Source organism: Monodon monoceros, unplaced genomic scaffold, assembly GCF_005190385.1.
Source record: "Monodon monoceros isolate NGI ecotype Baffin Bay Population unplaced genomic scaffold, NGI_Narwhal_1 Super_Scaffold_12, whole genome shotgun sequence".
Classification (NCBI taxonomy): domain Eukaryota; kingdom Metazoa; phylum Chordata; class Mammalia; order Artiodactyla; family Monodontidae; genus Monodon; species Monodon monoceros.
The window spans coordinates 94,627,037-94,640,343 of record NW_021703768.1 but is presented as its reverse complement, the minus strand read 5'-3'; the positions used below and the strand labels follow the sequence as shown (position 1 = coordinate 94,640,343).

Genomic DNA, 13,307 nt, shown 5'->3' with positions numbered 1-13,307 from the left:
GAAATCATTATATACTTTTGGATTTCTGGACCAGAGAAGAGAAATCAGAAAATGACCCAAAGAAAAGGCAAACAAGAAAAACCCCTAAGGGAAATGGTTTCATTCTTGCAGTAAATCTTATAGTTGTGTCTAATCTAATCATAGCTGGCATTTCTTTTCTTTTCTTCTTTCTCTCTCTCTCTCTCTCTTTTTTTTTTTTAAAGAAAAGGTCATGCCCTTATCACTTTCCTCCTTTGCAAGAAAGATAAGAGACTGCCTATAGTGGAGGAATAGAGTAGTCCTGACTTTGTTCCGCCAAGTTTTCTTCTCAAGAGAAGCAAAGATAGTCAGGTATGAGCGAAGCAGGGAGAAGACTAAGAGGCCGTTTCAGCTGCAGCCTCCTAGGGGAGCTGCTATTTTAAAAAGAAGTATAAAATGTGAGAAACATGCACTGAATGTTTAACTCAATGAAATAAATAATTGGAAAGTGAGTCGTAACTAGGAGTGAGAATGTCCAGGAATCTTGCTGGCAGGAATCCTTTTTTTTTTTTTTTTTAAATTAAAGGAAAGTTGAGTATCAAGAGGATATAGAGATACAATCGACCTTACACACTTAGAGTGTTTAAAATACAATCCTGGTATTTGTTCTCATCTCAGAAGCGCTGGCTTGGTCTTTGTTACCTATTGGATTTCAGGAAGGCTGACTTGAGATGCGGCGTTGCCGTTTCCTGGGCCCTCACTTATTTTTTTTTCCGGCGCTGTCAGCCAGATCCTTTGTTGTGCCTGCTTTGCATTCATTCTCTCTGCCCTCGCACCTCCAGACAGTGGGGTGAGGATTTTTCCTGGTCCTTGCGTTGAGAGCTCCAGACAGCCGCCGTCTCAGCCATCGCATAAAGGACGGCTTTAACTATCCAGTGGGTGTCCGGGCTGGGGCGGCGCCACGCCGGGAGCAGACAAGCTTTTGTGTAGGTGTTTGTCTCCGCAGCCTTCCGACCCCTGGCAGGAGGCGCGGGCCGCGATCCCCGAGGAGGCGGGGCCTCCGCGCCCTGCTCCGCCCGGTGAGGATTTCACGGTCGCCACCGCCGCCGCCGCCCTCGTTTGTTGCGTTACGTCGCCCTGCCCGGAGCTAAGAACGCCAGACGTGGCTGCCCAGGAGCCCTCTATGGCCTTCATCCCACCCAACCCCGCTTTTTGCTTTTTCCCCCCGCTTTCTCATTTTTCCTCGTTAACAGCACACAGGCGGGGCGCTTGGCAAAACTCAGACTAAAAACAGAGCAAGAGAGAGAAAAAGAACATATTCGATGCACCTGCCTCGTTCCTCCCGAGTTTGCGAAGGGTCGTAACCATGTCTGAGTCGGGGGACATAAGTGAATTTGGCTACATCATGGAATTGCTAGCCAGAGGCAAGGTAAGTGCCGGGGCGCGCGGAGCCGCGGACTGGGCCCCCACTCCAGGCACTACTCAGCCTGTGGCCCCCACTCCAGGCACTGCTCGGCTTGTGGCTGTAGGCGTCCCGGGCCCTTGAAACCGCCGGGGAGGGCGGGGCTGGAGTCCCAGGTCAGCGCTCTCAGCCAGGGCGCCCCAGCAGCTGCAGAATGCAAAGTAGACGCTTTCTTTTTTTTTTTTTTTAATTGCGCGGCATTTCTGAAATGAGCCAAAAGGCACTTGGCCAGCTGGGCGACCGCGGGGGCTCTCGGGACGGCGAGGGTCAAGATCTCAGCCTGCGAAGATGGGGAGGAGGGTCGGGCATTGGCCAGGGGGCTCTCCTTGACGCACCCAGGGCTCCTAAGCGTGGTGACATCGAGTGGTTGACGTCGCCCGTCCAGGCGCGGAGCGCAGAGGGAGGGCCGGACCAGACGGTGGATAGGCGTGGAGGGTGGGATCGGGTTCAGCAAGCAGTCCGACCTTATGGCGGATAAATAGGAAAAGAACCCCCGTTCGCCAAGCCTTGGCGTTATCAGCACTCCTTCCAGGTCCTTGGCCGTTGTCCCAGGTCGGGAACATTTCAAACATCCTTCCTTTGGTGGGGAGGAGGAGATGCTAAGGCACCGGATTTCAGCCAGGCACCTGTCCCGGAGCCCTTTAGAAACCCAGGCTTGCGCTGTCGGTGACGCGTGGTGACCGCGCCCTCGGCCGGGCCGGGTGGCGCCGCGCCTAAGCTGAAAGCCTTGCGGGGAGGCGGGCCTCCGCGCTGCCTCAGAGAAAGTGCCTGGAGAGGCACCTAATTGGTTTACAGGCGGGAAGTGTCGGGAAATGCGAAGGCTGCGCGGTGCGCTGCCTGCCGGGATTCGCCTGTGGCTAGAAGGCGAGAAACGGCGTCTGCGTTTGTCTTCTGCACCTGGAGTTTCGAGAAAAGGTTGTGGCCCTGCACACGGTCATCAGAAAGGATAAGGATGATCTGCAGCTCTGGTGCGAGCACCTGAAACATCAGTCTCATACCTCACTAACCCCAACTCCGTGGATGCTTCAGGCCAGACAGTCCCGCGGCTCCCGGGGCTGGGGAGCCGGTTAACGCCCTCCCAGACGAAAGCGTCCCGGGCGAACTGTGAGCCTCCCTGAATTCTCTCTCCTGTTCTTCAAACACGGAACACACTCTTCCGAAACAGAATACTTACTAACATTTCGAAGGTAGAGGCTGTGCTTCGGGCCAACCCTATCATTTACAGCCCGGACCAGAAGTACAAATGGAGGACCCTGGTTCTACTTTTCTTCGAATCCTGGGGCTCCATCCTACAACTCTGGGAGCCTCCTGCACATGCATAGGGACATCCTGGCCAGCATCTCCAAGCTCCTTGTCGCCCCAAACAGCTTCCCCTTGGCCACCAGCACCCTGCCCCTCCCCCCCCCCGTCTGGGATGCGTACTACAGCCCTCTCTACCCTCTGGAGGACCGACCCTGGGGAAAGAAGTCCAGAAGGAGGTGCTGGCCCTGAGCGAGAAGGCTTGCCGCAAGAGGGCCAGAAACTGGCCCTCTAAAGCACACAGCAGGACCCTGGTTGCCTAGGAACTCGGGGGGCGGGGGGCGGGGGGCGGGGAGAAGGAAAGAGGATGCCTTTTGTTGATTGTAAAATAAATGTACCACTCTTGATGGGATCGGAATTGGATGATGGAGAGGTGAGTTTAGGCCCGTGGTGCTCAGACATTCTTCAGAGTAAGCCAGAATTGTATTAGTTGGTTAATAATACTTTCCTTCAATAGCAGGCAACACTTGATATACGGAGAGAATAGTTTTGAGGTGGGACCAGGGATCTGCAAGTTGACATCCCAGGTGATTATGAAGCAGGCAGGTGAACTTCTCATGAATACTAAATGGGCGAGTAGGGCAGAACCATTAGTGAACCCTTAAAACTTCTTATAATAAAGTCAGGTGAACAAAAACAAACCTCTCAGAATTAGCATTGTGTTTCACAATATGCTCACTGTAATGAAAAAACAGAACCCAAATAACCTTCTGGCTTCATCCACTGAATTTCTCTGCCTCGCTCTCCAGTAGGCGGACCCTCTTCACTAGGTTTCAGTAATGGGCCTGCAGCAAAAGCAGGAGCCGGAGGTCAGCTGACTTCCAAAGTTAGAGAGGCAGGTATCCCTGTGAAATCTCTGGAGTTGGGAAGTAGCTTCTCACAGTGAGATCTTAGGACAGTTCCTCCCTCTGCCTTTTATTTGGCGGGGTGGGGCGTGAGGGGTCAGGAGTAGCCTCCTAACCATTACAGCTCAAGCTTATTCTCTGCCCACTTTCCTCACAGCTCCGCCCCCTAACTCTATTTAAAACCCTGCTTATATATGTGATTATACAGGATTTGAACACCGAATACCTCGCTGAGTATTAGCCAAGGACTAGCAGACCTTTAACTTGCTTTATTTTCCTCTGAGAAGTTAGGTTCCACTTTGTAGCTCAAGTTGGTAAGGTGAAAAATAATGTGAAACTGATCTAATTACGCCAAGTTCATGGAGTTAAAATAAAAAAAAAAAAAGAGCAGAGGCTCTTGTCTTCCTAACCCCCTGCCCTTTCCTTCCCTTCCTTCAAAGTTGAGACCAGTGGGTTGACCATCATCCTAATTTCTTTCACTTGTCTCTGATGGCTTTAAAATTTTACAACGTTTAATACATGCTCATTGCAAAATATTCAAACTTTACAGAAAATTTTACAAGTAAAAGGTGGAACTTCACTCCCACCTCCAATCCACTGCATCTCCCAGGGGCAGCAGTTTGCTGTGTGTCTATTTCAAATTAAATTAGCTTACTGTTGTGTTCTTGAATGTGGGAGGTGAGCCTTTCATCTTAGAGTAACATAAAACCCACATGACAAAGTTGATCATCTAGTTTTACTCTATTGTGATGAGTACTTTAATATTTAAAGTACACAGTGATCTCTACCATTGTAGTCTTTCTGTTCATCAAACAATACCCTATGGGTATGGTTAATGCCTATGATAATTCTCAAGAGGTTTAAAAATCAATGTAAATGGACTTGCTTATATGTCACTATCACAGAAATACAGAAATTTGTACCATTTCTGGAAGCTGCTTTCTGAGGTTTTGTTTTTTTGTTTTGTTTTGGTTTTTCTTTTGTAACTCATCTCTCTGGGCTAAAAGAGAGCTTTCCAACTCTGTGGTCAATATCTAGGATTACACAAAGCAGTATTTTCAAACTGTTTTGGTCTCTAGAAAGATTTACCTTATTAATTTTTTATCATCTTCATACACTTCTTTTCTTCACACTATCACACACTTTTCTAGAATCATATAATGAAGATTTGATGACAAGGAACATAGAAGAATTTAAATTCAGTATGCTTCTTTATTTAGCATTTAAACATACTTATATTTATGTATTCACAGCCAGAAAGCACTTCTTGTTTCCCACAGTTCAATAATTACTGTTCAGGTACATCCAAGGAATACAATAGTTTGAGCAAAATAAAGAGGCTTTGGAAAGCTTACATTTAATTTTAATCGAGAAACAGGTGATGATTCCATTACTTGGTGAATTATTACTTTTAACTTTGAATATCTTTGAGGCACAAAAGATTCAAGAACTTTTATAAACACAAAATTTGTTTTCAAGAAGATGCTTATACTCTGAAAGAATTACGTTTAGAAAATCCTCACATCTCGACTAATGTAAAGTCTTAAACATCTCCTGAGACCAAAACAAACATACCACCAAATGATCTGTTTCAGAAGGCTCAATAGATAGTTGCTCACACAACTGAATCTAAACTGGCTGATAATGCTAAGGTTGTGCACACTGCAAAGTATCCTTTAAAATATTTTTTTATATCTTGGGATTGGGTAAAGTGTGTGTGCTGTGGGGAGGAGGAAAGGTGAAGAGATTTAGATGATAGCAGGATAACTTGAACATAGCTAATTTTATAAATATCAGAATTTTCCTCTGATGTTTTTACTACATTACTCGAAAGATAATTTGGGGGGAAAAAACTGTCTCTGAAACTGCTTTGTCAAAGAATGTTTAAATCATATTTTCTATTAAATTGAAATTGCATGTTAGACACTCCTGTGGGCCTGAGTAGGGATGCTAGAGTGACACCCAGGTTTGAATCTTGGCTCTTGGTATCTAGCCATGTGACCTTGAGGGTATTACTTAATCTCCGAATAGAGGTGGAGAGGACTTGTGACTGTTACCATGTCCCCTCTGAAGGGAATTATACCTATTTCACAGGGTTATTGCAAGGATTAAATGAATATTCTGTGCAAAGTTCCTAATACTGTTATTGGCACATAGTAGGCCTTTAGTAAGTAAAGCTATTACATCTAGCTACTTTGACAACAGGGTTGGGTCTTGAGACCCCTTATATGCAAACTATGATCATTAACAATGGGAGGTAGAGATGCCAGATAAAATACAGGATGTAGAGTTAAATTTGAATTTCAGTTAAACAACAGATTTTTTAATGTAAGTATATCCCATTCAATATTTGGGACATATACTAAGAAAGTTCATTATGTATCTGAAATTCAAATTTAACAGGGTGTCCTGTGTTTTTATTTGCTAAACCTAGCCTCCCTAAGTGTAGGAATAATAAGATGTGGTCAAAGGGGACCTGCTAACAACCTCTGAATATTATCGATATTGTTCACACCCCAAGTTGGCTAAGGGACCCCTTTGCCCACCAGTTATGCAGCCAATACACTCCTGCCTTTAATGGGGAAGTGTCTGCCAGAGCAGCACTGTACCTCTCATCAACTCTCAAATCGCTGGTCTGGTGCTATCAGTTAGCAGATAAATGCCTCCTGGATTTTCTCTTAAACAAACAAAAGCTTGAAATGGATGGGAAGATAAGGCTTACAAAACATCAAACATGAGTGTACGAAATGAGAGCGTCCTAATCGTGTTAAACTGAGCGGTAAGACCCTAAGTGCTGGAGGAACTCAGAGTAAAGGGAGCTGATCAATGAGAACTAGACTAATGAGGATGGAGGCTCTAGATTTGCACCTTGAAAGATGAGCTCGAGTTGGCTCGGCAAGGGAAATCCGAACTTCCTGGCTTGCTGGACTCCTCTCCCCTGAGGTTGTTCCCACAGAAACACTTTATGACAGGTAAGCTTGGCTTGTCAGATGCTTGGGTCAATAATTGGTAAATGTCATTTGTTGTGCCTTCACCTGTAACCTCCCGATACCCAGCAGCTTAGACAGTGCATGTGGCAGTCCACTGTGAAACCCTGTGATTGACTTCATTAATTGACTTCATTGCCACCTTCTTTACTTCCCCTAAGTCCAGGGGCTCTCTTAATTGAAAACCCAGGTTGTTTCCACCAGGGGGCAAGGTTTAGAAGTATGCTGGCCATGAGACCTTGTTGCTTGTTCTTGTTCAGGATATACTAACAGAACGGTACCCTGGCTGTTTGACCTCTGACCAAACAGATTAAGAGCCTCACAGCACTGACTCAAATATGCACCAGGGTCATTAGGACCTGACTTGGCCAGGAATTTAAGCTCTTGTTGGGGTATTAGGAGTCAGTGTGGAAAGAGAGCAAGTCAGTTTAGTGAATAGTGTAGAAACTAAAGGGTATCGGGTTTATATTTTAAGTGTGAGGTAATGAACATTTATTGAATGTCTGTTTTACCAGACCTGAATAGTGTATGTGTGTGTGTGTTTTGGGAGTGGTGGTTGATGGCAGGTGAAGGAGGAGAAATTGACCTTTTGGACTTCATGAAGCAGATAGACTTGAGACAGCTCACACCCTTGTGATAGAAGAGCAATTACACAACGCCACCAAGCACAAGATATCATAATATAGGCAGGAGTATTGAAGGTCTGTAGACTGGAGGGGGTGATAGATGTGGAATAGGCTTCCTTGTGTTGAATTTTGACCCATGTTTTAAAAGAAACTACTGGAAAAGAAAGTGCTAGGATACTCCAAACTGGGGAGGGGCAGGCACCAAGGGATGGTGTATGCAGTACAAACTGGGAGAATAAGGATTTAAAAAACAAAACAAAACACATCTTTCATGTCAGTCCTACATAAACGCCTTCAAATGTCTACAGAGAAGAAGCATGGTAATTCTAGGCCCTCCATACTACACTAGATTCATTTTGAGTTGTTGTAAGAGGATTTGAAGGCTGTCAGAGAGAGGTATGGGGAAAGGAAAGAGAAGAATTATAAAAAAAAACCGAAAAACCCAAACCATACAGGATTTTAAGTTGAGGAACTGGGAAGGCTCTTGGTATCTTTGATAACTGGGAGGCTGAGATGGATGGATGTTGAAAGAAAGTGATGAGATGCCCCAAAGCATGGCAGCCAAGGGGGGAGAAATGACTAGGCAAATGGGAGAGTGGTCATTTAGACTGCTGGTTTTCATATTTGCTATCTTCTTACCAATATTCCCCCTCCCCCGTTTTGCTTTTAAAAGTATATGGGTTAAATAGTTTAAATAAATATGGATTTAAAAGTTTATGGATTAATTTACATTAAAAAGTTTCTAGAAGTAAAACATACACATATTATAAAGTGCAAATAATACAATACATTGTGGGTGGAAAGTGTCTTCCGCACCTGACTCCATCTCCTTACTTCTCCACAACACTGTTACCAATTTTTGTGCTCCATTTCGGACTTACTTTTATTTACTTATTTGCCTATGTAAGCAATATGCCTGCCTGTTTCACCTTTTTTTTTTTTTTCAAAGTGGCAACATACAGAATCCATATGTTTTTATATTTGTTTTACACTATCTTAGAATTCCTTTTCATGGCATGGATGTACATTATGGATAGTTGATATTTAATTTGTATGAAGTCCCCCTGAGATCTTTGTACATGTTTTTGTGCACAATGCAAGTCTTTCAGTGGGAAAGTTATTAGAAGTGGAATTGCTTAAAAGGAGAAACACTGAAATTTTTTGATAGGTTTTACAAAATTTCCCTTCAAATAAGCTGGACCAATCTACACTGTTACAAAAAAGTTTGAAAGTGTCTAGTTTCCCACATTCTTACCAAGTGTATTAACATATTTTTTGAACTTTGAGAATCAGGTGGAAAATAACTCATTGTCATTTGATTTGCATAATGGAAGGGCTTTCAAATTTATTTTCAGCCAAGTATTGTCTATACAGTTTTTTCTTTAGTTCATGTTAATGAAACCTTCTAATCTCTTTTACTCTGTACTTTCGTTAGTTTTGGACCAAAGCACTATTCAAGTGTGCTGATGTGAGATTACAGCCAAAAGGGGTATTGTTGAGCCCAAAGACCAGAATTAAAGACAGAAACCGACTTATAATGCTTTTTAATGGTCGAGACTTTTAAAATCTACATGGGAACATGGTGTAGGACATCATATAGGTAACTAAATTACACACGCATTTTGGTATCTTCCTCAGTTCCCTTCTGATTAGGATGCTTCAGAACCTGTGGGGAGGAAGCAGCCTCAACTTCAGCATGTTCGGCCACGCAGCGGGCATTAATCTGGATCAGAATAGTCCAGTCATTACTTGGCAAGGTGTTCATCCTCTCTGCACCTCATCTGTAAATTGAGGGTATTCCATTAAAGACAATTGCTACGGTCCCTTGCTGTTCTTAATTCTGCACTGCCACAGCGTTATTTAATTGTCGGCTGGAGAAGAGGCTATTACTGCTGACAGTGCTGTGGGAAGACGGCGGAACTTGCCACAGACAGAGACTTGTCCCAAATGGGAAATAAAAGTGGGAAGCGTGTCAAAACCTAAACGGGATGCCGCGCTACAGCTCTGTGGTCCCTTCGTCCAGCTGCTTAGAGCTCCTGTTTTCTCAGTCTATACATGAGATGGAATTATTTAGCCAGCTGGGAGGGCGGTGGCGTGATCTAACAATACGGTTTCCAACAACCCCACGTTAATGTGTTTTCGGTTTGCCTTGAAAACTGGAAGAAACGCGCTTGAACCGCAGCAGGTGAACTTTATGCGGCTAGTCTCCGACCTGGAAAAACGGTGCCTGAACACAGGGCGGGCGCCCACCGCCTGGGTGCGTGGGTGCCGGAGCCGTTAAAGACCAACCAGCTGTCCCGATTTCCCCACACCCTCCGTGCCCGGGAGTGGGAACCGCGCGGCGGCGGCGGCGGCGGCGGCGGCGGCGGCGGGACGCACACACTAGGCGGGGCAGGGAGCTGCCGCCTCTAATTCCCGGCCAGTACCCGGGAGAGGGACCCCTACGCTGCGGCTTGTCCCCGCGCCACTTGGCAAGAACGTGCCGTGCGTGGCAGCGCGGCGCCCTGGTGTGTAAAAGCAGAAGCAGAAAACGAGTGGTTGGTGACCAGTCAGGGAATGTGAAGTCCACGCTACGAATCGGGCCGGAAGAGAAGGAGGAGAGCGGGGCGGGGACAGGGACCCTCTAGGGGAAACCCCCGGCCCCGGTTGGGGCGGGGTGAGCCGGGTCTCGCCCTGGTCGCCTCCCCCGCGCGCGACTCTGTGTGCCGGGTGCGACGGCACGGGAAGGCGGCCTGGGCCAGCCCTCTCCCTGCCGCCCTGGCTAGAGTCAGGAAATGGAGCTTGTCTCTGAATGCTTAGTCCGCGCTTTAGCAAAGCGCACGGAAAGACAAATGAAGAGCAGAGGGTCGGCGCGGAGCAGTGGCCAGGGCAGTAGTCCGGGGCAGCACCGCCGGACCGCTCCACCGCGGCCCGCTCCACCGCGGCCCCGCCCCGGCTCGGCCCTCGGCCTCCACCGCCCCTTCCCCGCCCTCACTTCCGACCCTCCGAGGCTTCCTACCCGGCAGGGGGCGAAGGTGGCGGCCCGGGCGGCAGTGAGGAGGGGCGGGGAAGGGGCAGCTGCGGTGGCTGAGCGAGCTGGAACCCCGCCGACTGCCACACCCCCGCCCACTGCTCCGCCGCTGGGCCTTCCATCCCCCCGCCCGCGGCCCCTCCTCCTTTGTGCGGTGGGCGCTGTTGCCCGGGCGACGGCGCCGCCCCGCCCTGGCCCCGCCCTCCACGGACCCCTGGCCCTGGTCTCCGCGTGGCTGCCCGCCCAGCTGCAGGCCGCAGGATCCGCCGCTGCAGCCGGCTGCGGGGCGGGATTCACGGAGCTACCGTAGAGAGCAAAGCTTGTCTCTCCGCGTCTTTGCTTTCGCCCGCCCTGGCTTCTTCCTCGCCGCGTCGGTCCGCTGGTCGGGTCCGGCTGACCAGCTCGCCCTCCGGCTCCGAACCGAGGCTCCAAGGCCGCCACAGGGACCCGCTCACCAGACCCAGCCAGGGGCCGCCCGTCTGCCTGTTTGGATCCTGCCTTTGATGACACCTGGCAAAAGGCTACCATGGAGGGGGATGGTTCAAACTCGCTGGTGAGTGGGGGAGAGGGACGGCCGCCTAACGCCTCGGTGGCGGCGCGCCGGGTCCCCTGGGTCTCTCTTTCCCCTCTGCCCTGAGCCGTGAGGGACCCTGTCACCCCGGAGGAGTGAGGGCGGGCGTGTGATGGCCCCGCTTCCTCTTCGCCTTTCCCGCCCCGGGCAGGGTTTCGCAACCCGGGGCGCCCCCTTTCTGCCCCTCAGTGGGACAGTCGGACTCGGGGTCACCGGGGCCCGGAAGAGTGTGCCACTCCTGTGCGGTGATGGCTCACCTGAGAACCTCGGGGAGTTTGGGCGGGGCTATTTAATGGTATTCAGATTGTAGAATTAATTCGCTTTAGGGAGTCGGGTGCCCGTCGCGGCCCGGGGCGCGTGTCCCGCGCGTGTCCCGCCTTCCTTTGTCTGGGAGCGCGGTGGCGCCGGCTCTCGAGTCCCCCTCGGACCCTCGCGGGCCTGGCCCGCAGTCGCCGCGAGCAGTGGCTCCTCCCCGCCTTTGCCTGCTCGCGGGAGGCGGGCTTACTGCAGCAGCTGTCGGGGTACAAGTGTTTTTGTTTCAAGGGGTCGGATATGCAATTCTTTCCAACTTGCTAGTTTCCCGTCGAACCTCATTTATTTTGAAATAGCTTAATTGGGGGAGCCAGCACATCACATTTCTCTTAATCAGGTTGTTTCCTCTCAGTGAGTGTAAAATGAGCACTAAATTTTTCTTTTGCATAAGAATTGCTTTATATCCATCGTGATTAGCAAGCTTATGCACTGCTCTGTGTACAAGAAAAGTGGAAATGATTTTAGATCTTTCAGTGGGAAGTACACCTCTCATAAAATGGGGCGTGAGAGCCTGTTCTGAACATTCAGGACAATAATTTCCTTTTGAATCAGATGTCAAATTCTTTACGAAATGAGAGAGGATGTGAATATTCTGTATTGTTTGATGTGAATTGTGAGGTGTGGATATCCTCCAAATTTACTAAAACTATGATGTGATGTGGGCTTTTTTTAAACATTGTGTGATGCATCAAGAAACGCTGCATCACAAGACCCATTGACAGTGATAAAGCCAGTTGGCTGAAGTGCTGTTGTCAGGGATTATTAAAGCACTTGGTGTCATTTTAAGGGGAATACTCACATGCATTTTTATTTAACTAAAACAAGTGAATTAATTCAGTTTTAATTTTCTCTGTGTTTCCAGTAGTTGAAATGACTGTACAGGGTTATGAGTACTTTAAAATTCTACCATCATTAAAATTGCAGATAGGCTAAATATAGATTCATAGCACCTGAAGTTTGGGATCCGTGGGGAAAAACTACACAGGCAAAGAATGGGAAAACTGGTATGAGGTCATTAGACGTTTTTAGTTGTGATGAGTCTAAATGTTTCTCACTGAAAATATTGCAAGCCTGTAGTATCGAGAGAGCATCTCTAATGGTTCCTTCTAATCCCCTATACCCTTTTAGTAGTCATAAAGTGCTTTTAAGATAACTGCTTTGATATGCAGCCTGAGAAACTCTTACCTACGTTACAGTTGCAGCATGTGGAAAATGGTCACATTTAATGTAGAAAGTTGCAGATAATTCAGCTTGTAAATAGATTTCAAGTAGAGTTCCATGAACATAATGGCTAACCCAGTTTTTACCAGCTCTTGTTACTTGCCAGTTACAGAGCTAATGTGCTAAATAGGAATAATCCTATTCTTAGTGCTATATACTTAATTTTTATTGAAGTAATCTACTTTCAGGATTTCAATGAAGTCCTAAATCAGTTAATTAATAATGATTTAATAACTTAATAATTGTTGATGAAATATTATGGTCCCCTAATACTTTATGCTAATTTTTCTCATACTTCAGGCTTTCTCTTTTTTTTTTTCTTTAACCATTTCATGCCCCTTCACCTCTAGGCAATGGATGATGAGGGGGACATAATTAATGGTATAGACTTTCATAGCCAAAACGAAACTTCACACTTTAAAAAAATCTGTTTAATTCTTTTTTGAAAGGTTAACACATGTACTTATACAAGAGGTATAAGCATGTTAATGTATTTACACACTAAAAGCCTTTGATTCTGATTTCTTTTTCTCAACTTAAGGTTACCATTAAGAATATCGAAAGAGAGCTCATTTGCCCGGCATGCAAGGAACTGTTTACCCACCCGTTGATTCTCCCTTGTCAACATAGTATCTGTCATAAATGTGTAAAAGAACTCTTACTGATGCTTGATGATTCATTCAATGACGTGGGATCAGACAACTCCAATCAGAGCAGTCCTCGACTTCGGCTTCCCTCCCCTAGCATGGATAAAATTGACAGAATTAGCAGACCAGGTATGTGGTAGAACCTGGGGTGGTGGAGTTTGGTTATATGTTCAGTGATAATTGTGGAAGGGAAATTATTTTCGTTATTTTGGGGGTTAATCATTCCAGGTGAATAAATTAAAACTATAGTTAGAAAAGAATCCCTTTCTCTTTCAAAATGAACTTTTAAAACGTCAAAATGAACTTTTATTGTCTTTTGGTATGCATTTAAAATGGATATTGGATATTGAACATGAATTTTGTATTGAA

The 13,307-nt window shown here is 46.8% G+C and overlaps 1 protein-coding gene across 4 annotated transcripts in view; it reads left to right on the top strand.

Annotated features, from left to right (window-relative positions):
* The first annotated feature begins 1,078 nt into the window (after window positions 1-1,078).
* The window catches only part of TRIM36 (tripartite motif containing 36), a 52,329-nt gene continuing 40,100 nt past the window's right edge, over window positions 1,079-13,307 (top strand). For 2 of the 4 annotated variants that reach the window (XM_029217699.1, XM_029217700.1), the window contains exons 1-2: window positions 1,079-1,387; window positions 12,833-13,067. In XM_029217699.1, the coding sequence (XP_029073532.1) occupies window positions 1,325-1,387; window positions 12,833-13,067 (298 nt within the window). In that variant the 5' untranslated portion in view covers window positions 1,079-1,324. Of the gene's footprint in view, window positions 1,388-10,478; window positions 10,741-12,832; window positions 13,068-13,307 lie in introns of those variants that run through there. The other 2 variants (XM_029217701.1, XM_029217702.1) reach the window with 2 other exon arrangements.